At 42.5% G+C, this 25286-nt stretch overlaps 1 protein-coding gene across 5 annotated transcripts; it reads right to left on the bottom strand.

The window, feature by feature from the left end:
• Positions 1-1105: 1105 nt before the first annotated feature.
• On the bottom strand, positions 1106-25000 carry CCDC117 (coiled-coil domain containing 117). 5 transcript variants are annotated; one of them, XM_055147310.1, is made up of 5 exons: positions 24693-25000; positions 24109-24162; positions 8734-8958; positions 6757-6894; positions 1106-4068 (listed from the first exon to the last, which is right to left on the bottom strand). In XM_055147310.1, the coding sequence occupies exons 1-5, from the start codon at positions 24872-24874 to the stop codon at positions 3831-3833; spliced, it is 837 nt and encodes a 278-aa protein (XP_055003285.1). In that variant the 5' UTR covers positions 24875-25000; the 3' UTR covers positions 1106-3830. The 5 variants fall into 5 exon arrangements, with proteins under 5 accessions (XP_055003285.1, XP_055003286.1, XP_055003289.1 ...); XM_055147311.1 differs by lacking the exons at positions 24109-24162; positions 24693-25000 and adding an exon at positions 12992-13083; XM_055147314.1 differs by lacking the exons at positions 1106-4068; positions 6757-6894 and having other exon boundaries at positions 8746-8879.
• Positions 25001-25286: the final 286 nt, after the last annotated feature.

The following is a 25286-nucleotide window of genomic DNA, read 5'->3' as shown; positions in this document are numbered from 1 at the left end:
GGAGAGATAGCACAGCGGGTAGGGTGTTTGCCTTGCATGCGGCCGACCCGGGTTCAAATCCCAGCATCCCATATGGTCCCCTGAGCACGGCCAGGGTAATTCCTGAGTGCAAAGCCAGGAGTAACCCCTGTGCATCGCCAGGTGTGACCCAAAAAGCAAAAAAAAAAAAAAAAAAAGCAGTATCCTGACTTTTCTGTAATTGCAATTCAGACTTAATACCACCTGCCTGCAAATTAGGGATCCAAATTCATCAGTAGTTTTAAGTGTGTAGGCAATACTGCCCCCCAGTGACCTGTTAATTCTTAAGAGAAATGACCATGTATCTAAACAGTATGTAATTATCTCATTCCCATCTTTTAAATTATCCCAAACCTCTCTCTGTATACTCTAGGTACCATTTCCAACTCCATATTTGATCTTTCTAAAGACTATTCAATTCTGCCAACTGAACACTAGTAATCACCACTGCAAGTTAAAACAATTGATATACAATAATACCAAGTAGCTGAGCATAGTGGAAATCGGTTTCAGGATACAAAAAGTAATCTTTGTTTTGTTTTGGGGTCACACCTGGCAATGCTCAGGGACCAAATAGAATTCTGGGGGTTGAATCCAGTCTACCTGTGCAAGGTAAACTCCTGGTTCCATCCCTGGATGCCATATGGCCCACCACCACCACCCAAGCCTACCTACCAGGAGTGATAACTGAGTCAGTACCAAGACCTAAGCACTAGTGGGTTTGGCTCAAAAACAAAAAAACAACAAAAAAATAATCTTTAAAAATAAACTTCTAAGGGGCTGGAGTGGTAGCACAGTGGGTAAGGCGTTTGCCTTGCAAGCGGCCAACCCGGGTTCGATTCCCAGCATCCCATATGGTCCCTTGAGCACCACCAGGGGTGATTCCTGAGTGCAGAGCCAGGAGTAACCCCTGTGCATTGCCAGGTGTGACCCAAAAAGCAAAAAATAAAATAAAATAAAAAAATAAACTTCTAAAAATAAAAATGAAGTTCCTAACACATGAATGCTGCTTTGATTACAATTTAGAAAAAAGCAATGAGACAACTGATTTTATTGACGCAAGTATATGAATATAATATCTCAAAGGTCCAAAACACACGTTTTATTGAAAACAATAAAATACAGAAACACCAGATTCTCATTTTTAAAGTAAAACTGACAGCATTTTTCAGAACTTTCCTAACACTATGCCATTCATATCACTATTAAAAACAAAACTAAATTCCAAATCCAAAATTATAAACCTGTTGATAAAACATTCTTCTTATATTTCTAGCTCCTATTTTTTTTTCTAAATTTTACATTTGCACCTTTTCAAGAATGAATAGCAGGTTTTATTTTTGCTTTTTTAAAAAATACCAATCTATTTCTGACAACCAAATTTACTTTCTCCATATTTTAAAAAATCAAACCACACACACTCTACTCAACTCACAGAAAATATATTTTTGTTCATTAAAGCTCACCTGCTTTAGAAACTTTTCTCTTCAGACATTAGCATAATAAGCTAATGTTGATCCATGCGTCAGAAGCTGTACAAAACGAAAAGACCTGTTAACTCATAGGGACAACCTTAAGGCAAAAGCAAAAGCTTTCCACTCCAAAAGAAAAACAAAGCAAGAGACATAGAACTGTGGCTCAGATGAGTAAGCACCACAAGGATGAAGACAATTGTACAAACATATGCCACATAAAGTTTTAAAAGGAGCTTTAAATATCCATTTTCCTGCAGAAATAATTATCATGGCAGACAATCTAACTCCTGAAACAAGTTCTGTTGGTAACCCATGAACGGAACCTCAATTCTCTCCTATTTTACCAACAGTATCGGCGCCTTGTTTTGGGGGCCCTTTCCTCCTTTTCATTGTACAGACTGCTGAGGAGAGAAGCGTCCCAGTAATTCCTACTGAGGACAGTCAGTATGCTGGGCCCTTCTTTGGAAGGCAGTTATCTCCCGTTCCAGCCTGACATGGAAACTTTGCTGAAGTTCCAGGCAATCACTTCGTGTTTTCACATTGTTCTCAAACAAACCTTTCAGCATGGAGATTTAAGGCTACAAAATTTTAAAGTTGGTCCCATTACTCAATGACTTAAAGGCAGGAATTTTTTTAAATGGCATGAGTCAAGCGCTTGCACATTTCAACAGAATACAGTTTACATTCATCTCTAAATCTGAGATTAAGAAACTATTAGCTGGTTTCCAACTGGTTTCAATACTGGTTTGAAGTTTGAATAATCTTATCTTTAGATATTAAATATTGTTTAAATATTAAACATTAAATCTTTTCCTGACTATCCAGAAAGAAATAGAAAAAGCAGGTACAACAGGCAAGAGAAGAAACAGTCCAAATAACAGACTTGTGACTTCTACACCATCTGTAAAAATGAGAGGGATTTCAGCCCGGGTTTCAAAAATGCCTGGGAGTTGGTTTCTAGAAAGTCACTTCTACTTGAAATAAACTATTTTTTTTAAACACAAGTATCTGTTCCTACAGAGGGGGAAGAAAGCCAGATAACAAAACAAAGAACTGGGTGGTCTGTAGTGTGATGAAAGGGCCAATCTTACACTATTATACTCATTTCATAAGTTCTAGTGGGCATCCTGCAGCTTTAAAGGAACTGCTGCTGTACTTTGCACTACAAGTGCTTGACGCACAGAAGGTATCTTCCTGAGAAACAAAAATCTTTCAATCTTGGTTATCAATACCTTAAGCCTGGTTGAAGACCTCAAGATGAAGATTTTCTGCTAGCAGGACATTTTTTCCTACTAATTTTAGGCTTACCATGTCATAGTTGGAGCACCAGGCAAATTTGCTATTTCAGTAAATATGGGTGTCACTTGCCCTAAATTCTGTCAACTATTCGATCCTTTTTCTCATTAGCCTTATTTTTTTTTTTTTTGAACTACAGAAGTTTCCTGGGGTTAGCTTACAGCACTTTCTGGGGGATTACCTAAGATATGAGATGCTTCTTCCACAATTTGTCACACTTTGTTGGAAACTTTCAGAGTTCAAAGTTGTAAACATTACTGAATAACTGGATTTATCAAATATGCGAGAAACCAAGGGGAAACAGTAGCAGAAGGCAAAAAAAGCCTTGAAGGAAACACTTTTCCTTTGATTTTTCCTAAGTACAGAGGTGAGCCACAATGCTACTATTTAATCAATAAAGCTACAATAAATTGACAACAAATACACAAGTCTCAGAGCCTGTTAAATTTCTTAGCAACAGGCTTAGGCTACTGCTTCTTTCCCTCCTTCACACAAACCATACATATATGTGTGTGTATATAATATAAATATTTGTGTGTGTAGATATGAGCTTTGTTGACCCTGGTGAAATAATATATATATATTTATATTTACAGATATAAATATATAAAAAAATATATTCCACCAGGGTCAACAAAGCTCATATCTATAGACAAAGCTGTGTGTCCAACTATTAAAGTACACAGTAGAAAAATCCTTCTTTCTTAATGCATCTTTATCAAGTACCAGAATGGTGCTAGACAATTTGATGATGACCAGGTCACCCTTTCATATATAGCCTTTATACTTGCCACTGCGGCCTGTAATCTCATTTCCTCAATAAGTCCCCTAAAAAAATTGCTTTTCCCTTGAGATAAGCTTCCTTGGCAAAATGCTGAACTCAAGAAATAGCTACCCAAAATGAGAGGCCCACCCCAGATCATAGGTGGAGATATTATGACACCCGTTTCATAATGCTCAAGTCCCTTACTATACGAACTGACTCATGACTGAACACATGAGCCTTCTAAATGTGGACAGCTTTAGTGCAGACACCAATTTCTAGAGTTCCATCTCTTCTTCTGTGCAAGCTGCTGACTCCAGACTATTGTAAACAGGCATCGCTAATTGCTGAGGCTCCAAGAACAGTTCAGTTCTCTGAGAGAAGGCAGGTGCAGGAGTTGCAGGCTTAGTTTGGCTCTCTCCTGGGTAGCTCTTAGCATTAGATGATGGCTTTGGCTTATCTGAGAGGAGTTCAGGGAGAGGTTTCCAGAGCACAAGTTCCATGGAAGGACGGCTCCTAAAACATTAGAGATGCTTATAAAATTTTTAGAAAAAATATATTAGGATATAAAAACAAAAGACATATGCCAAAAAAAGCCAATTATTTACAGTTAATATTTAAAGTTAAGACCATCTCCCCCCAATAAGAAATTATAGATTAGAATATAAATATCCAATGGACCCGTTATCTAGCACAATGCACTGAGAAGTATATCGTATTCTAAATTGGGCTGGAGAGATAACCCAGCAGGCAGGGTATTTACCTTGCATGCAGCCGACCTGACTTTGATCACAGGCACCTCATATGGCCCCACAAAACCTGCCGAAATGATCCCTCAGTGCAGAGCCAACAGGGCCACTGGACATGGCCCAATACCCAAAAATAAATACATGAAATAGAAATAGATCTTATTCTAAATCATCAGAAATGAAACACTGGATACTTATATTAATAACGGGCTAGAGGGAGGGACAGTCATGTTTAAGGCACTTGCTTTGCATGCAGCTAATCTCAGTTCCATCCCTGGCACCACATGGTCCCTAACCACAGGCTCAGTAGGTAGCCCCCAGCACTACTGCAAGTGACCTGTGACCATTTCCCCCCAGCCCATAAAGAAAACTATTTCTGGGCGCTGGCAAGATAACTCAATGGGATGAGCATATGCAAGAAGGCCTGGGTTCAATCCCTGGAACTGCACAGTCTTCTGAGCAGTGAGCCAGGAGGAAGCACTCAGCACTGTCCAGTGTGGTCCCCAAACCAGGAAAACCAAAGTATCCCAGTTTGAACCAGAGCTGTAACTCCAGTGGTAGAGTACATATCTAGCAAGCAGCTGCTGAGTTCTATCCCTACAGAATAGGTGCTATCGTAAGTTCTGCCTGGACTGGCCCCTCATTAAAAAAAAATACATCTGGCAAGAGCGAGAGAAGAGAAATACCTGCTGAAGCAGGCTGTCGTGGGGAAGGAGGGGGTGTCGGAGCACTGTATGACTGGAACCCCACCATGAACAGCTTTATAACTGTGTATCTCAGGTGATTCAATAATAAATAAGTGAACAAAATTTATCTCAACTCTAGCCTTTGCTTAGTATAGCCAAGAAGAATGATTTTTTGGCAAAGGGGCTAACTCCGGGCCGGAGCAGAAGGATCTGGGGCCTCTGTGGCAGTGTACAGGCCCAGCAGTGCTCTGAGACCAGTAGGGACACACCCAAGGTGCTGGGTAAGGAGCGGCATGTGCAGTGCCAGGGACTAAAGCCAGGGCTTCGCACATGCATGGCATGAATTCTACCACTGGAGCATATCCTGGGCCTCTGAAGTGCAGTGCCTTTTGCAGTAAGTCAAAACACCAATGTTGGACCTAGAGTGAAAACACATCAGGCAGGGTGTTTGGGTTTGATCCCCAGAACCCTATATGGTCTCCAACCACCACCAAGAGCACAGAACCAGGAGTCAGTCAGTGCCTGCCCTTCAGTTCAGTTTCTGGGACTCAAAATCAAGGAAAAAACAAAAACCTGAAAAGAACCTTCTTCTAAAAGCTAACTTCGATTAAACTGTCAAGAATAAAAGTGCTATGCTGGGGGGGGGGGGCAGTGTGGTCTGCTCAGTCTAGGCTAGGTTAACTGTTCCCTTAGGGCGGGGTAGTTCTATTATAAGATCAACGGGGCTAGAAACACTTTAGTGACTTAACATCTAGCAGCAGCTGAAGCCACTATTTCCAAAGTCAACAGCCTCTGTTTCACCCGGCATCTGCGGGACTGGTGTCCTAAGAGAGTCTTTCTGTTATCTAAAACTTACCCCCAAGGAGCAGCTGATCTTTACATAGTCCTCTCTAGGGAGTAACTAAACGGTGCTTTAGAACTTGCCTACCATTTTACACAGTAGGTAATGAGGGTATCATCGAAGCTCAAGGATTACAGAACTATCATCAGTTTTTATCTTAATAGGTTCTTACATTTGTTCTCCAGTTCCCCTCCTGTCTTAGCACGGCCCTGCCACTACTGGCTACTGTGAGTTTGTTGTGCTCTCACTTTGTGCTTCTACTCTGATGATTTATAAAACCAATGAACTGAACTTATTAAACTGTAGCTAATTAAGAGCAAGTCCTGTCCTGAGGGGCTAACTACTATGAGACAAAAATGAGAGTTTTGGTTTGTGCAGGGGTAAGTAACTCGGGCTGCTGGGAGACTTGTTCCTTAGGTCTCAGAGGTACTCCCAGATACCTAAATGAGCCAGGGAAAGTTGTGGGCTCTCCTAAGTACTTTCATTTACAAATATTAGACCCATAATGTACTTCAGGACCACGAAGGAATCCAGGGGAGGGATTTGGGGAGGTGGCTCAAGGGCTGGAGCATATGCTCTGCATTCCTGAGACCTGAATTTTATCTCTGGTACTACAAGGTACCCTAAGCACCAAGTCAGGAATAGCCCAAGCACTGCCAGATGTGTAAAATGCCCCTCTCCCCTCAAAAACAAAACAAAACAAAACCCACTAAGGGAAAGTAGATAAGGCCATTATTTCTGCATCTTCAAACTCCTGCTTATACTGTATTCACTCCAAATGAACTCCCAAAGAACTATCTCCAACCTAATTTAATTATAAAACCTAATATAACCTTTCTTGGTTGGTGATAAGGAGAAAAAAGATGACTGTGACAGGATGGCAATGTATATAAGATTCAGAATCAGGAAACCAGGAACCAAAACTTACATGGACTCTATCATTTTCTTTGTAAAGACTTCATCAAATTCCCTCTTCAAACCTGTTTTCATTGTATCCGAAAGGACAAGACTGGGGAGATGGTTAATATTTCTGTCTGCTTCAACTTCTTCATCTTCATCAATTATCCTAAACAAAGGTAGCAGAAGCAAAGAAAAAAATCACTTAGTAAAGTTATTATACGTTTCATCAATAATCCCCCCATCCTCCTACCCCAGTTTTTGGGCCACACCTGGCTGTGTTCAGGGCTCAGGGCTTACTCCTGGCTCTATGCTCAGGGAACCCTATGGAGTACCAGGGATCGAACTAGGGTCAGCTGCACGCAAGGCAAGTGCTTTAACCCCTGTACAATCTCTCCAGTTTCTGCACTTTTTTTTTTTTTTAACTTTTTGGGTCACGTCCGGCAGTGCACAGGGGTTACTTCTGGCTCTGCATTCAGGAATTACTCTTGGCGGTGCTGGGGGACCATATGGGATGCTGGGAATCGAACCCGGGTTGGTTGTCTACAAGGCAAATGCCCTACCCGATGTGCTATCACTCCAGCCCTCCTGAACATTACTTTAAAAACAAAAAGGATAAAAGTGGCTTGCCATAACCATGCTGCCGCCGGTCCCAAAGGGGGGGGTGGATGAGAGCCCTCCCTGCCTCAAGGGACCCAGCCCCGGCAGCCGAAAACTCCCAGAACTCAATCACTGCCAGGTTCACGGCCGCTCGGCCGCTCTCCACATACTCAGGCTGAGCCTCACCGACGAGTGAACTTATTACTGGAAACTTCATACCACACATCCTAGTCACACTCCAAGAGTACCACGACACATTTGATGAGGTTCAAAGGAGGAGGCAACCAATCACAGAGGGATTTTTTTTTTTTTTACAGATATAGATAAAAGCACACAAGGCTCAACTTCTAACAACATGTTAATGAAGTGATCTCTTATAGAAGAGCTTAATGGCCCGTGGGTGGAATACAACAATCCTCACCCTCTTTCCCTTAAGGAAACTTTTTTTTTTTTTGGGTTTTTGGGTCATACCCGGCGATGCACAGGGGTTACTCCTGGCTGTTCACTCAGGAATTACCCCTGGCGGTGCTCAGGGGACCATATGGGATGCTGGGATTAGAACCCGGGTCGGCCGAGTGCAAGGCAAACGCCCTACCCGCTGTGCTATCGCTCCAGCCCCTAAGAAAACTTTTTTGTAGGATTTTCTGCTGTTTTCCCTAACAAGCAATACAAAACTACTATTTTTTGGTTCTGCTTTGGGGCAGGGATTGGGGTTCAGGATGGAAACACCTGATATATGGTGGTGAGATTGGTGTTTAAATATTAAATGTAATGAAATATTGTGAACTATTTATAAAATTAAAAAAAAGAGAAATAGAAAAGAATATTACAGAGAATGGAATAATAAAAGATAAAAGCCAACAGACACTACAGAAAAAGATCACATAAAATGTAAATCTCTATATATATCTGAATGAAAAAATGTATAGTTCAGAAGTTATCAAACATTTCCTAAGTATTTCATATTTGATATAAATCTGAAAAATGTGTCCCTGTAAACCAAAAATTTGTATTTAGAAGTAGCAAGTGAAACTATTTCGTATAATTCCACGAGAAAAGCTTAACATGGTGCAGTGTCAATACTGAACCCAGGACCTTACACTTGCAAAGCAAATGCTCTAATGTTGAATTAGAATAAGGTTCCCAAATTTACATGGGCTGACCTACTCCCACCCCCACCCCCAACCTTTTCCCAAAGAATTAAAGTTACTCTGGTTTAAGAAAATTATTTAAGAAAATAGAAGGGAATCACAACTGCACCCAAGGTTACTATTACACATTCACACCCCCATCATTCCAGTGCCCACGGGGGCAGTATCACCCACTCTGGGAAACACTGAATTAGATCTTAAGAAATATGTTCTATAGAAAGAGCAAAGTCATCTATACATGCTACCCATTTATTTACCTGTCTTCAATTTCTTGAAGCTTCCTCCGGGCAACTTCACACTGTGGTTCTCCAGTTGTCTGGTCCATTTCTTCACAAGCAACATCTATCATGGCAGGGGCAGAAAGGCCACTAGTGCACAGATTTACTCGATGTCCCTCTAAATCCTGATGTGCACAAAGAACCCAGTCATTAGGACCAGCACAGAGCCCTGCTTCAGTTAGTCTTTTCTTTCTTACTGGACAACTGAAAATAAAGCAAAAAATAAAATTCAATAATGATCCTGACGGATAGCAGTGAAATGCATTATACCCCTACCTCTAATCAAATGCATAGATTTTGCCTATTCAGATCCTAATATTCAGTGTAGAAACTCAAGTCATCCCTTCTGATCTGGCTCCACAAAGGTCAGGTGGGAAGCAAAGAAATCACAGATCTCATAGCAGCATTTCAGTACCAGTCCTATTTTATCAGATTGGGGATGGATGCTTCAACAAACAGCTCATATGTGGAGGTAGCCCAGGAGTCATGCTCTGTCCCTGACAGCACAGCATATCAGTTATTCCAAGAATGACAGATCCATAGAATACTAATTTCTTGGGCCTTTCTAAAAAGATCAACTGTTCGTTTGATTTAAGTACCTGACTAAAGGGGTGCATATTGCTCCCCTCCTGCAAGTCAATAACTTTGTTTCCTAGAAAAATATATCTCAAAGACCGTGGAATTTATCAAATATTAATTTATTTTCTAGATTTTAAATTGAGGGCTTGGGAAAGCTAAAATATACATTCTGAAGTGTTATGTAGTGACTAGCATTTTGGAGACTAGACCCCAAAGTTCCTAACTCCTACCAGAATGTTATTTTCACTAAAATTTCCTGCCTCCTTTCATTCAACTATTCAAGTTCTTAACTAAGAACGAGGATGTGCAGGCACTCTAAAGTTTCAGTAGTCAGAAGTTGTCTGAAGTGAGTTAAATAGAAAACTGAGCCAGTTTATGTATTTAGACCAGAAGTACAATTAAGCCTGGGCACCAGCAGGGCAATCTCAGGATCACAAAACAGTTCTGCAACCAAAAAAGTTCACTAGTGGTTATTATTAGCTTCTGAGTCTTGAAACTGAGGGTATAGAAGCAGCATAAAATGCACAGGAAAAAATTTCTATTTCCTGTTAAGATTATGAAAACTGTTAGTGCTGATGTAAAAATACAGTAATAATGTATTCCCCAAACTGTAGTTTTTAAAAGAAATCAACAATTATATGTTCAGTTCACAATTAGTTTTCCTTTTTGGGTTTCAGGAACTGGAGCCAAGCAGGGCCTCACAGGTACAAAACATGTGCTTTTTAATTATGTTTTCTTGGGGGGAAGGGGATTGTGGGCCACATCTAGAGATACTCAGAAACTATTCGTGGCAGGGAGTGCTAGGGGACCAATATGTGGTGTTGGGGCTTGGATTGGAGTATGGTCACATGCAAGGCGAGCACATTTCCTGTTAGTATCTCTCCCGCACCTATAGTCATTTTAGTTCACGAAAGAACATTAAGAATGTCCTGTAGTATTTAGACAGTTTTAAAGTATGTAGTGTAAAGTATGTATCGGGCAGAGAGTCTCTTGCCTGCACGTCTGGCTGTCTTCCCCGGGGGCCCCTCGGAGGGGATGGGCTCCAGCTTCCCTCCCCACCCCGAGCAGAGCTCTTGGCAGCCAAAGACCACCGGAACCTAGCTACAGCCATGCTGTAGGCCCCTCTCCACACGTTGGGACAGCTCTCATGCATGAAGTACCAACAGAGGAACCCAGGTGTGTGTGATCCCATCAACGGCCAACATCCAGAGAGACTTAAAAGCAAGCTCTCAGAAGCGGTGGCCGAGCGGTATCTTTGGCCTGCTTCTCCCTCTGGGAGAAACTGGCAATCTTCTGAGAGATTCCTGCCCACATGGGACAGCCTTGCAAGCTTCCCATAGTGTATTCATATGCAAAATCCAGTAACAAGCTGGATCTCATTCCCCTGACCCTGAAGAGCCCCCAGTGCAACATCCTTAGGAGGGCCGAGTCGAGATACACTTCTAAGATCTCAAGGAAAGGACAAAATGAGATGTTACTGAGCCCGTCCGAGAAATCGGTGATTAACAGGATTAACGGGATTTCGTGAGTGTTTTAAAAAGTGGAAGGAAAATATTATACACCTAAGAAACCCGCTAAATCAAGCAGAACAAATCTAGAGAGAACAGATCATTGCGGCCGACCCAGGTTCAGATTCCCAGCATCCCATATGGTCCCCCAGCACCACCAGGATTAATTCCTGAGTGCAGATGCAGGAGTAACCCCTGTGCATTTTGAGTGTGACCCAAAAAGAAAAACAAACAAACAAACAAAAACCCAATTCAACTTTTCTTGTTTGTGGCAGGGCTCATAAGGCGCTGGGGATCAAGTTCTGGGCTTCCACATGCAAAGAACGCACTCCAGCCCTTCAAAGTCATTTCTCTAGCCCCTCAAATATTGAATGTAAGTAAGTATAAAGAGCTGTGCTCCAACAGGATTTAAAGTTGTATTAGCTCATGTTTGTAGGTCTAACAGAGATCAAAGCTGATTAAGTGCCGAAGAAAGTATGTCACAGAGAGAGCTCAATAAGTTAGTTAATGCCTTCCTGCAGCAGGCATGGGTTTGATCTCTGGTGCTACATGATTTCATGACGCCCAAGAACTGAGCCAGGAGTAACCCTTGAGCACTAAAAAGTGTGCCCCCAAAACCAAAAGGAAAGTAAGATTTTTATTTATTGTTTTTAGGCCCAAACCCAGAGATGCTTGCTCTGCACTTAGGAATTACTCCTGGCAATGCTCAGGGAACCGTATGGGATATGGGAATTGAACCCAGGAAAGACATGGAAGGCAAGTGCCCTACCTGCTGTACTGCTGCTCCGGCCTCAAAAAATACAATTTTTAAAAGACTATAATGTACTGTAAAGAACAATGAACGTGTCAGCTGGGCAGCACATTCTAGTCCTGGACATCAGCTGCCCTCATTTTCACAACGTTTTCTGTAATGTGATGGTAGTTAACTTTTGAAGTTAATAACTTGTTTTTGGGTGTCTTCTCTGGAGGGCAGGGAAGGGGCCCCAGGGCCATTTCTGTTTATATCTAGTCAGGACAGATGGTTTAACGTTTGGGCTGGCGATGTTATGCTGCTCAGGCCCATACGTGCTGGGTGCCACCAGGACTTCAATTCAAAGCCTCAAGCATCAAAAGCATGCATTCTATTCCTTGGAGCTATCTCCTAGGACCCAAGCCAAGAGTTTTTACATTTTACACTTTTTATTTTTGAACAGTATTTTACTTTTGAACAGTGTTTGATCAAAACACTTTTTAGGATACCGCAAATGATTAAAGCAAACATTACCCTCTGATGCCTGGGGAAATGGTTAAAAGGGCTGGAGTACCACGTTGGACCTCCAGCACCACATGCTGCTCAAGCACTGCTGGGAATCCCCTCCTTCACCCCTCCCCCAAGTCCCTGAATCCACAGCAAGTCCAAAGCCAGAAAAGAAACAAATACTGTGGGGTGCTGTTGTCTTTCTCATTAAACTAATGCAATATTCAAATCCACTGTGTTATGATTCTTTCCAGCAAGTTTCCACTGGCAAAATAATCACGTACAAAGTATGATAACAAAAGACAGATGACAGATTTGTGGAAAATATTTATAAGACGCATAATAAACAATTTAATTGATTTCTTATAGATTAACAAGGACTAGTAAGTCAATAATTTGCAGAAACATGTTTATATAAGATTAAACACAAAAAATTAAACACAAATGGTCTAAATAAAATGATGTTCAATAGCACTTATGATTCACAAAAAAAATTACCTGATTAAAAAATAAAACCACGTGCTCATTTAAAAAAAAAAAGGTGGGGGGGGGTCTGAAAAGATAAGGCACTTGCTTTACAGCTGCTGACCTGGATTCGATCCCCAGCATTCCATATGACTCTAGGCCCTGCTAGGAGTATTCCCTGCGCCCAGAGTCAGGAACAAGTCCTGAGCATCGCAAGGTGTGGCCCAAAACAAAAAAGAACAAAAACCCAAACAAACAAAAATAGAAAATATTATCCAAGCTATAACGATGTCAGCACCCAATGAAGCTCTTCTCCCACCCTCCTTACAGGTAGACACTCTCTTTTACACTATTACTTCAAAAATATACATCAATTCAAGCCCAGAGAAGGTAACACTAAAAATGCTACTTCTCAAGAAACACTGAATCTATTGCTGAGCTCACATACAGTGCCTCCCCCTCCTGGGCAGCACCGAGTACAAAACCATCTGCAAATGAATGTGAAGGCCCAGGCGAATGACAGCATTAGTGTTGAGACAGTTGAGCCGGAGGATGTTGAGCATCAGGAGTACAATGCTGAAGTGACTTCTGTTCTTGATCTTTCCACAACTACCAAGGAAGACTCTGTAGATGTTGAAAAGACGGTGCCAGAAAACAATCCATCTAAAGTTGAAGGTGATACCAAAGAAAGAGACCTGGAGAGAAGCAATGAGAAGACAGAGCCTAGAGATGTCAATCTGGTGGTGACTCAGCAAGTAAATGCCAAAGAGCTGAGCCTCAGCCAGACAAACAATTCCAGCGCCACCTGCAGTGGTGATGAAGATGTGAATGGAGAAACAGAAAGGCAGAGAATATTTATGGATTAGGAGAATTAATACAGTCAACATGCTCATACCACTAAAAGTAATATACAGATTTAGGGGGCTAGAGAGGTAGCATAGTGGGTAGAGAGCTTACTTTAACATGCAGCCAATCTGGGCTTGACCCCAGCATCCCATTTGGACCCCTAAGCACCACCAGGAGTGCATAGTATTGCCAGGTGTGGTCTCAAAACAAAGACACATAAAAAATACATAAAAGCAATATACAGATTTAATTCACTCCCAATAAAAATTCCAATGATGGGGTCAGGAAGACAATTTACTGGGCAAGATCACATCCTGTGCATGCAGAGCCCATGAGTGATTGCCGGCAGTGGATATTTCCATAAGCACAGCCAAGTAGAGCACTGCTTGGGAGACACTCCCTCCCAGCCACCCCCAATTCCAATAACATTATTTAAGGAGACAGAACAGAATAAGATTTTTTGTTATTGGAATCACAAAAGATCTCAAATAGCTATAGCAATCCCAAGGAAGAAAACGAAAACGAAGACTTCATATTACCCGACTTCATACTACACTACAAAGCAACAGTAATTAAAAACTGTATGGAATTGGAATAAAAGTAGAGATAACATATCACAGGAATAGAACTGAAAGTCCAAAATTAGAACCATACAATTATCAGTATTTAATTTGTGACAAATTTTAGTTTGTTTGTTAACCTTAAACAGCCTGTACAGTGAATTGATTGCCAGAAGAGATTAAATCTATCTTAAGAATCAGATGAGTTCTTTTATACATCAGCCAGGATAACATTTAAGGGAAAACAACATACATTCAGGAACATTTAAGTCAGTACTTAAAATGAAACATAAGTTTCTCTAAATGTAGACAATGCCAAATAATAGTATTGAATTGCTACCAAAGTTTGTATCCCAGTCAAATACTTAAGTGTGTATTAATCATTATTTAACTTGTATATAAAACTTCTTTTGAGAAATCCCAAGTGACTCAAGATGTCAGTTGCAAAGGGACAAAGTTTATTTAAATGGTTTTTGTTTTGTTTTGTTTTGGGGGTCACACATAGTGGTACTCAGGGCTTACTTTTGGCTCTGTGCTTAGGGTCACTCCTGGTGGGCTTGGGGAAACATACCAGGTGCTGGAAATCTAACCTAGGCCAACCATGTGCAAGGCAAGCACCCTACACTCTGTACTATTATTCTATCCCTTTAAATAAATTGTTTTAAAGAATTATTTTTCCTGCCATATGATTTTTTTAATAGGAACTACACCCAGCAGTGGGCTGGAGCAATAGCACAGCGGGTAGGGCGTTTGCCTTGCATGCAGCCAACCCAGGTTTGATTCTTTTGTCCCTCTCGGAGAGCCCAGCAAGCTACCGAGAGTATCCCACCCACATGGCAGAGCCTGGCAAGGTACCCGTGGCGTATTTGACATGCCAAAAACAGTAACAAGTCTCACAATGGAGACGTTACTGGTGCCCGCTCGAGCAAATCAATGAGCAACGGGATGACAGTGCTACAGTGACATATCTAAGATATAAAAAGGAGTAAGGAGTCTCTCTAGCAGATGATATTTTGAAGACTGGACAACCACACACAAAAGAATAAAGCTAGACTACTCTTTAACCCCATATACAAAAAAAAAAATTAGGGCCAGAGCAATAGTACAGCATTTGTCTTGCATCTGGTCAACCCAGGTTCGATCCCCAGCAACCCATGATTCCCCCAAGCACTACCAGGAGTAATTCCTGAGTGCAGGGCTGGGATAGAACCTGAGTGTGACCCAAAAAGACAAAATTTTTAAAAATAAAATGTATTGAATTTTAGGTCCCCAAGTATAAATTAAGACACTTTGTCATAAAGTACATACCCAGGAAATAACATCGGTAAAGTGTTCCAAAACATAAGTGATGGAAATTCTGTTTTTTGGGGGGAGAGGAAAAACCACAACCAGTGGTGCTGTGGAGCCACACCTGGCTCTGTGACCAGAGGCCACTCCCGGTGGTGCTCAGGAAACTGCATGTGTAATGGCAGGGATTAAACCCGGGCCAGCTACATAAGGCAGGTACTTTACCCCTGCACTATCTCTCTGGCCCAAAGACTTTAGAGTTGTTTTCTCAATAGAAAGGGATACAAAAGTAAAGATAAGTAATTGGGACTACACAAAATGGAAAAGCTTTTGTACTGTAAAAGAAATTAAACAATATAAAAAGAAAGACAACTGAATGGGAGAAGACATTTGTACAGGGCCAGAGAAAAGAGTGCATCAGATTAAATATTTCAGTTGTACCTAGCTGACCTGGGTTCCACGCCTGGCACCCCGTATGATCCCTGAGCACCATTAGGAGTGTGTCAACCCTCCACCCCAAAATATTTCCACAATGTGTATCTGAAGTTATTATCAGAAGTATATAAAGAAATCACAAAATTTAACAACAAAAAACCAAGTGAGTAGAAAATTTAGACATGTCTCCAAAAAAGGACAGAGATAGCCAATAGGCATATAAAAAATGATCACTGATTATCAGGGAAATGCAAATTTTTGTCATAATGAGATACCACCTTTATAGTTGTGCAAACAGTTTAGTAAGCAACAATATGTGTTACAATATTGTTACAATATGGGGTGCAGAGAGAAAGGAACTCATGTACCAATGCAGTAAACTGGTTCAAGCCATTTTAAAAAACACTATGGAGCTTCTTCAAGAAGCTAAAGCTAGGTACATATCAAATGCTAATCACACCACTTTTGGATCTATATCTTATTTTATATATATATAACACATATGTGTGTATATATATGTATACACACATATATGTATACATACATATATACACACATGCATGCACACACCCCCCCCCCAACTTTTACTGCTGTGTTATCCAAGTGGCATCAATGGATGACCGTATAAAGATGACATGGTAGAGGTTGGAGCGATAATGCAGTGAGTAGGACACTTGCCTTGCACATAGCCTACCTGGGTTCGATCCCAGGTAACCAAATGGTGCCCTGAGCACTACCAGGAATGATTCCTGAGTGCAAAGCCAGGAGTAATAGCCAGGTATGTTCCAAAAACAGTAAGAAAAAAGGCTGATCTGGGAGTAGTCCCTAATCACTATGGTTTGACCAAAACGAAAATTTTCCATTCCTACTGAATGGAAAGAGCTTGAGAAAATTATGCAATGCCAGTCAGAAGAAAAAAGTCAAGATTTTTTTATTTAACTGTGTATGTGTGCATAAAGATATGAAACTGACAAACTGACAAAACAAAATAAGAAAACAACTGTACATCAGTAACAGAACTTTAGGTTACCTGAGGAGAAGGGTGGAAGAAGGAAGCTAAGGGAGCAGGGGGAGTGAAAGAGCACATGCCGTGCAAAAGGAAAAAAGTAATGAGATAATATAAAACAAATTAAAATTAATAAATGGGAAATCTGAAAGGATGACTCGGTGGTAAGAGTGTCTACCTCTCATGTGTGAAGCCATACAATCAATTCCAGCACAGGCCTAAGTAACAGTCTTAGTCCTAGATTCCTGGTGCCACAAGGTTGTGACCCTGGGCACATTACAATCACGTGTGAACACCCTTAGGTTAGAATTCCAACAAGTGCAATTATATACTGCAACAGCAACAACAAAAATAGCTGAGATATACTCAATCACCTAGTCCTGAATTTTCTACTTAAGGAATAATAGTAGATACATTCTTTTTTGCTTTGTTCTTAGTCCTGGCTTTGTACTCAAGTATCATTTCTGGTGGGATTTGAGGGACCATATGGGACACTGGGAATCAAACCTGGGTCAGCCACCCACTAAACAAGTGCTCTACTGGCAATACTATTTCTCCAACTCCAGCACACACAATTCTTCAATTTCTTTTTCTCACGTTATGCTTCTAAGACATTCATGTTGATGGATTTAGTCTTCGCTTGTTCTGCAGAATAGAACTCTACTATAAGGATTTGTAATTTACTCATTTTACTGTTGAAGGATATTTGGGTTGTTTCCAATTTGAAACTATTAAGAAGATTGCTATAAAAGTTTCTTTATATCTACTGCTGTGTTTGATGTATATGTATACAAACTCAGGTGAAGAACTACTTGAAAGTATGCTTTCTGCCTTATTAGATGTCAATCTATTTCCCGTAATGTTCAAATCAAATTATAATTGCATCCATCATCTCTGGGAGTTTATGATGCTCCATAAACCATCGAATACCTATGGTGTATAGTATCTTACTGTAGCTTTCAAGTGCATTTTCCAGGATGGAGAGAGAATACAGCAGGTAGGGCACTTGCCTTGCACACACCCAGCCCAGTTTCGATTCCTGGCACCGAATATGGTCCCTGGAGCATCACCAGAAGTGATCCCTGGGAACAAAGCCAGGAATAAGCCCTGAGTACCACTGAGGATGACAAAAATTTAAAAAAAAAAAGAAAAGAAAAGAAAAAAAGAAGAAAAAAAGGAACATCAAATAAAGTATATTTTCTTGCTTGCTCTTTAAACCCTTGTTCTCTCTTGAACATGTATTTCACTTGCTTGTCTTTATGTCTCTGCTTGCTTACCCACTTTAGAGAAGCCTGAATTTTTTTTTTTTCTTTTTGGGTCACACCCGGCGATGCACAGGGGTTACTCCTGGCTCTGCACTCAGGAATTACCTCTGGCGGTGCTCAGGGGACCATATGGGATGCTGGGAATTGAACCCGAGTCGGCCGAGTGCAAGGCAAACACCCTACCCGCTGTGCTATCGCTCCAGCCCCCTGAATTTTCTCTTAAACATGGAATTCCTTTCTCTCATCTCACATCTAAGTTTCTTCAGTAAAGGCTACTTTGCTTCAAGTCTGCTCTTCAAGCTCCTGTTCTCCCTTGAATACATCTCACTTGTTTATCTCTATGTTCCTTTGCTTACCTATTTCCACTATGGAGAGACCTGTGTTCTCTCGCAAACACATACTTCACCTTTCCCCTCACATCTTTCTAAGTTAATTTAAATAAAAACTGTCTTGCTAGCGGGGCAACAGTACAGAAGGCAGGGCACTTGCCTTGCATAGCCAGCCCTTAGGTTAGAACCAGGATAAGCCCTGAGCACTGCTGGGTGTGGCTCTCAAATAAAAACAGAAACTTTCTTGTTTAAAAAACAAACAAACAAACAAACCAAAACCAAAAAAAAAATTTCACTTTAAAAAATTAATAAAGTGGGCCTGCAGCAATAGCACAGCGGGTAGGGCGTTTGCCTTGTATGCGGCTGACCAGGGTTTGATTCCCAGTATCCCATATGGTCCCCTGAGCACCGCCAGGCTTAATTTCTGAGTGCAGAGCCAGGAGTAATCCCTGTGCATTGCCAGGTGTGACCCAAAAAGAAAAAAAAATTAATAAAGTGTATTTCCTAAAGTCTGAACAATTTAAAAGATAGTTTCATTTGGTTGGTCATCTGAGTAATCTTTTTTTTTTTTTTTTTTTTTTTTTTTGCTTTTTTGGGTCACACCCGGCAATGCACAGGGGTCATTCCTGGCTCATGCACTCAGGAATTACCCCTGGCGGTGCTCAGGGGACCATATGGGATGCTGGGATCCGAACCCGGGTCGGCCGCATGCAAGGCAAACGCCTTACCCGCTGTGCTATCACTCCAGCCCCCCCCCTTTTTTTTTTTTTACTAGTCCTGTAGTAAGCTACTTTTCTATAACTCTTTCATTTTGTAGGGGGCTGGAGCGATAGCACAGCAGGTAGGGCGTTTGCCTTGCACGCGGCCAACCCGGGTTCGAATCCCAGCATCCCATATGGTCCCCCAAGCACCGCCGGGGTAATTCCTGAGTGCAGAGCCAGGAGTAACCCCTGTGCATTACCAGGTGTGACCCAAAAGGAAAAAAAAAAAAAAAGGTGGAAACTCTTTCATTTTGTTGTTGGTATATCCATCAGTTACAGTTTGCCACAACCGGGCTGGAGCGATAGCACAGCGATAGGGCATTTGCCTTGCACGAGGCAGACCTGAGTTCAATTCCTCCGACCCTCTCAGACAGCCTGGCAAGCTACTCGTCCAAATGGCAGAGCCTGGCAAGCTACCCATGGTGTATTCGATATGCCAAAAATAGTAACAAGTCTCACAATGGAGATGTTACTGGTGTCTGCTCAAGCAAATCGATGAGCAACAGGATGACAGTGACAGTGACATCCATCAGTGCTTGGGGGCTAAAATCATGTTTGGGAGGTGAGGAAGGGGTTATGAACCATGCAGAGGTGGGGAATCAAACCCAGGACTCTAGTATGCAAAACTTGAATTCTTTAAGCTATTTCCCTGGCCCATGAGATATCAGCCTTAAAATATTATTTAGTTTTGGGGCCACGGCTGTGATCAGAGCTTAATTCTGGCTGTGCTCCAGAATTACTCCTGGTAGAGCAGAGGGGACCAAATGGGGTGCTGGGGACTGAATGCAGGTCAGCTGAGTTCAAGGACAGTGCCTTACCCACTGTACTATCTCTCCAGCCCTATCACTTTTTGACACTTCTGTAAGGTGGCCATAAAAATTTTCAAAAAACAGTTCTGGCGAGAAAATGGAGAAAGAGGAATTCCCACTGTGAAAACAAATGCAGGTAAACTGGCAACTCGTTCCAAAATGAAAATGAATATAGACTTTGAGACCCAGCAGTCTTGCATCTGTGAGTTCATTCTCCTATTTGCAAATATATACAAAAAATTTTAAAAGATCATGGTAGATGTGTTAGCAATGGCAAAAGATTAAAAATAATTTAAGAGGGGCTGGAGCAGCAACACAACAAGTAGGGCATTTGCTTTGCATGCAGCCGACCTGACAGCTCATGTGGTCCTGAGCCCAGCAGGAGTGATGAGTATAGCGCAATGCCAGATGTGACCCAAAACAAAAAATAAAAATAACCTCGAGTACAATGAATAGGTTAATGTTGGGGGCCTGGAGCGATAGCACAGCGGGTAGGGTGTTTGCCTTGCACGCGGCCAACCTGGGTTCGTATCCCAGCATCCCATATGGTGGCCTGAGCGCCGCCAGGAGTAATTCCTGAGTGTAGAAACAGGAGTAACCCCTGTGCATCGCCGGGTGTGTCCCAAAAAGAAAAAAAAAAAAAGTCAGTGTTTTTCAGCATGAACTTCCTACAAAATGTATATCTTTCCTACAAAATGTAAAAATTCCAAGGTATACAAGTGTGTGTAAAATTTTATATTCTCTTCTAAAGAAATAATGAGCAGACAGTGCCTCCTAGAGAACTGGGAGTAAGGGAACCATGTACCCTGCTGCACTCTAGGAATTCTTTTATTTGAGTATGCAACAATAGTCACATGATTAAAAAACTTTAACATTACTACCAGCTAAGTGAAAAGTTTCTTTCTAGTGCATTAACTGTACACTGAAACAATAAACATTAGATAACACTATTGAAACATGTTACCTAAACTATACTACTAAAAAGTGTTTCCCTCTAAACTGCCAGTCACCCTGTTAGAGCAAAAAGGCAAACAATGTGACAAATTCCTGTGCTCTGTTCAGAGATACCCACTTAATTTTTTTATTGATAAAAATACAAGAACCTTTAATGAAAGTTTGGTGAATCAAACCCAAGAGTACTTTCAGAGAATCATAACCAAGTGGTATTCGATATAATATATGCAAACCAATTAATGTGATATACCACATCAAAAGATAAAAATCCTATAATCATAGTAAGACAATGAAAAGTGTCTGACTAAGTTTAACCAGACAAAATTAGTTTATGGGAAAAATAAACTGGGAATACAGGGGCCAGAGAGATAGTACAGCAGATAAAATGCTTGCATTATACACAGCCACCCTGGGTCCAATCCCTGTCATGGTCCTCTATGGCCCAGCCAAAAGTGATCCCTGAGTATACAAGCCCTGACCCCTGCCGGGTATGTTTCAAAACAAAAACAAAAAACCTACAAAGCTGGGAATATAGAAGCATATCTCAAATCCACAACTAACACCATAATGGTAAGAAAGAAAACCAAAAAAACCCTCGAAACTTTCATGACCTGAGCTGAGATAAAAAATCAGACAAAGTAAGGCAGATGTTCATTCTTATCATTATCGTTTTCTTTTTTTTGCTTTTTGGGTCACATTTGGCATTGCACAGGTCATACTCCTGGCTCTGCGCTCAGGAATTACTCCTGGCAGTGCTCAGGGGACCATATGGGATGCTGGGAATCAAGCCAGGGTCAGCCTCATGCAAGGCAAACGCCCTCCCCACTGTACTACCACTCCAGCCCCATCTCATTATTTTTTCAACAAAGTTCTAGAAGTTTTAACTAGAGCAATTAGGTACCAAAAAAGACTAACTTCGAACGAGAAAATAAAACAATAACTATATGCTTAACAGATAACAATAAACATAGAAAACCTAAAATAAAGAAAAGAAGAAAAGAAGAAAATCCAAACACTCCACCAAGAAACTACTATTATAAATGAATACAGTAAAGTGGCAGGATGCAAAATCAATATGCAAAAATTTTGTATATTTACTTGCAAAGAATTTTGAGAATGAGAAATTAAAAAAATCTATTTACAATTCCTTCAAAAAAGGATAAAACAGGATGCAGGATGTGGCTCAATAGTAGAGTAATATCTGGAATGTGTGAGGTTCTGGGGTCTGATCCCTGATACTGTAAAAAAAAAAAAAAAAAAAAAACACCAAAACCCCAAAACCCTGCAACTGCATGTAGAGCAGGGCAATAGTACACGGTTTAGAGTAGGTTACATGACAGTTGGATCCCTGGCACCTGACAGTCCCCTGAATACTAATGGGTGAGGCCCTGGAGCCCCAGTGCATCACTGGGTCTAAGCAGTATCACATCTTTTGGGACCCCCACATGGTCCATCCATGTCTACCAGGAGTGATCCCTAAGCAAAGAGCCAGGAGTAAGTCCTGAATATTGTGCGTGTGGCCCCAAAACAAAACAAAGCAAAAAAATAGATCTGGAGCTACAAGACTTGCTAAAAGAAACAGAAGACACAAACTGAGATCAGAGACACAACACAGGGGTTAAAGAACCTGTTTTCCGAGTCACTGACCCTTGTTTGATCCTTCACCATGTATGATGCCTCAAGCACTCTCAGGAGTGATCCCTAAGCAAAGAATCAGAAGCAGGCCTTGAGCACTACTGGTTGTGGCCAGAATACTTGCCAAAAAAAAAAAAAAAGAGACACAAAAGAAAGGCAAGTTATACAATGTTCATGAATCGGTTTAGTAAACATAGTTAAAATGGCCATAACCTAAACACAGATTCAGTACGATTCCTATCAAAATTCCAATGGCATTTTTCAAAGAAATGAAACAAAGAATTCCAATATTTTTATAGAATCACAAAAGACACCAGATAACCAAGGCAATCTGGAGAAAAGAAGAACACTGGAGGAGGTCTCTCATTGACTTAAAACCATACTGTGAAGTACCACTAATTGAAACAGCATAGAATTGGAACAAAAAGATTCACAGATCAACAGAGCAGAATTGAGAGTCCAGAAATAAACCCACATATTTTAGGGCATTTGCCTTGCACAGATGACCTAAATTCAATCTCCAGCATCCCATATGGTTTTCTAAGCACTGCCAGGAGTGATTCCTGAGGGCAGAACTAGGAGTAATCCCTGAAAATCCAAAAACAAAAACAAAACAAAACTCCACAAATGATGCTGGGAAACCTCGATTAAACCACATATCAAAAAAATGAAACTAGATCATTATTTAATACCACACACTAAAATGAACTAAAAATGTATTAAAGACTTAGTATAAGACCCAAGACCATGAAATACATGGAGAAAACAAAAGGTAGCGTTTGGACATTGAAAAGGACCATGGAAACTTTGAAAAGTCATCTCCAAAGGCAAAGGGAACAAGCAAAATTATCTGGGACTAAACTAAAAAGATTACAGCAAAAGAAATCACAAAGCAACAAAACACATCCCCTTACCAGAAGATATTTTCACACCATATATCAGATAAGGCATTAATCCTAAAATACTCAAAGAATGCATAGGAGCTGCTGGAAAACTTGAGTGCCCATCAACAACAACGGAGATAAAGAAGCCCTGGACTGCAGACCCAATGGAGTACTATTAAAAATAAATCGGGGCTGGAGCAATAGCACAGCGGGTAGGGTGTTTGCCTTGCACGCGGCTGACCCGAGTTCGATTCCCAGCATCCCATATGGTCCCCTGAGCACCGCCAGGAGTAATTCCTGAGTGTAGAGCCAGGAATAACCCCTGTGCATAGCCAGGTGTGACCCAAAAAGCAACAATAAATAAATAAATGAATAAATAAAGGAAATCTTGCCTGCTGCAACAAAAGGAACGAACTCAGATTCTCTGACAAACATTAATTACCAAAGTAAACAAACAAATCTCAACCAGAGAATTTTTAACAACACTCAAACCACCAGTGCCAGCGGAGAGGTGAGAGAAACAGGGTGGGGGTACTTGTGTGTCAAGGGTGTCAATCTGATCACAAGAATGGAACTGCAAGTTTGAGTGGGTGCCAGGAGACTGATACACGTGCAGGTGTCATTCCAAGCTCCCGTGATGCATATAGGATTGAAAAACAATGGCAAATAAATTTAAAACAAAAAAAATTGGGGGGGGTTGATTTTTGGCATCACAAAATAAAAGGAAATAAAATAATGAACTGGAGGACATATGTTCAATGACCATTAACGAACAGATGACACCTGAAACTTACTCATCATCATCCTCTTCCTCGCGCTTGTGCTTCTTTTTACAGTGAAGCATGAAGCTGAAAGAAACAAAATCGATGCATTGAGAACCTTGCGGGGCTGGGGGTGGGGGGGGGTGGGGGCTTCCTCCCGCGCCCGGCTGCCCCTCACTGCTCACGCGGGGGCGGGGTGCCCAGTCCCATGCACGCACGCGCGCGCGCGCGCACACACACACACACACACACACACACACACACACACACACACACTCATTCGGAAGAAAAGTTGGACCATCGTGACAGTCACTGCAGTCGCTAGGGTGGGCGCTCGGCCGCGGGAGGGGGTGCGGGGCGCGGAGGACGCTAACGCGGGGAGGCGCCCGCGCAGAGCACTTGATTCCCACGCTCGCCGCGTCCGGACCCCGCGGCGGGGACGGGGACGCCGAGTGTCCCAGAGGCGCCCGAAGTTGTCGGGGGGTGGGGGGCGGCCCAGGGGGCAGCCCGGGAGCGCGGGGGGCCAAGTCCCCGCACTCGCCGGGGGGCCGCGGGCCGCGGGGGGGCGTCCGGAGGGCAGCGCGCCCGCCCGCCCGCCCGCCCGCCGGGCTCCTCACCGTCCGCGCGCCGCGCTCCCGCCCGGGCTGCTCGCGACGACGCGGGGTCCGGCTCGCGGGGCCAGCTCGGCGCCGTCCGGCCCCGGCGCGAAGGCCCGGCCCGCGAAGGCCGGCGGCGGCTGAAGGAACTCCGCGCCGCCGCTCAGGGGGAGGCCGCTGAAGGGCCGGCCGAGCGCTGCCATGGCCGCGGAGGGGAGGAACTGTGCCCGTCGCCGCGGCCGCACGCGTCCCCAGGCCCGGCGGTAGCGGCCACAGCGACTGCCAAGCGGCGCCCGCCTCCGAGCCCACTCCCGACCACACGTCACGCCTTCTAGAACCCTCCACCCCGGGCCGCCCCGGGGCACGCCGGGATTTGTTGTGTGTGGCGAGCGGCCGCCGCGAGGGCTGCTGGGAGTTGTGGTCCGGGCCGACTACAGACAAGATGGCGGCGCCAGCGCTGACCTGGGCGGGGGGATGGATGGATGGGCGGGGCCCAGGAAATGGCTTAAGACTCGACTCTTCCTCTTTCCCCGAAGTTGTTGGCTGCTGTACGTTAGTCTCCTCAGTAGTAAAATCCGAAAACAGTCTTCATGGGAGCTATGGGAGAAATAGATG

Source organism: Sorex araneus, chromosome 9 (genome assembly GCF_027595985.1).
Source record: "Sorex araneus isolate mSorAra2 chromosome 9, mSorAra2.pri, whole genome shotgun sequence".
NCBI lineage: Eukaryota > Metazoa > Chordata > Mammalia > Eulipotyphla > Soricidae > Sorex > Sorex araneus.
The sequence above is the reverse complement of the archived record's forward strand: the minus strand, read 5'-3'. Positions and strand labels throughout refer to the sequence as shown.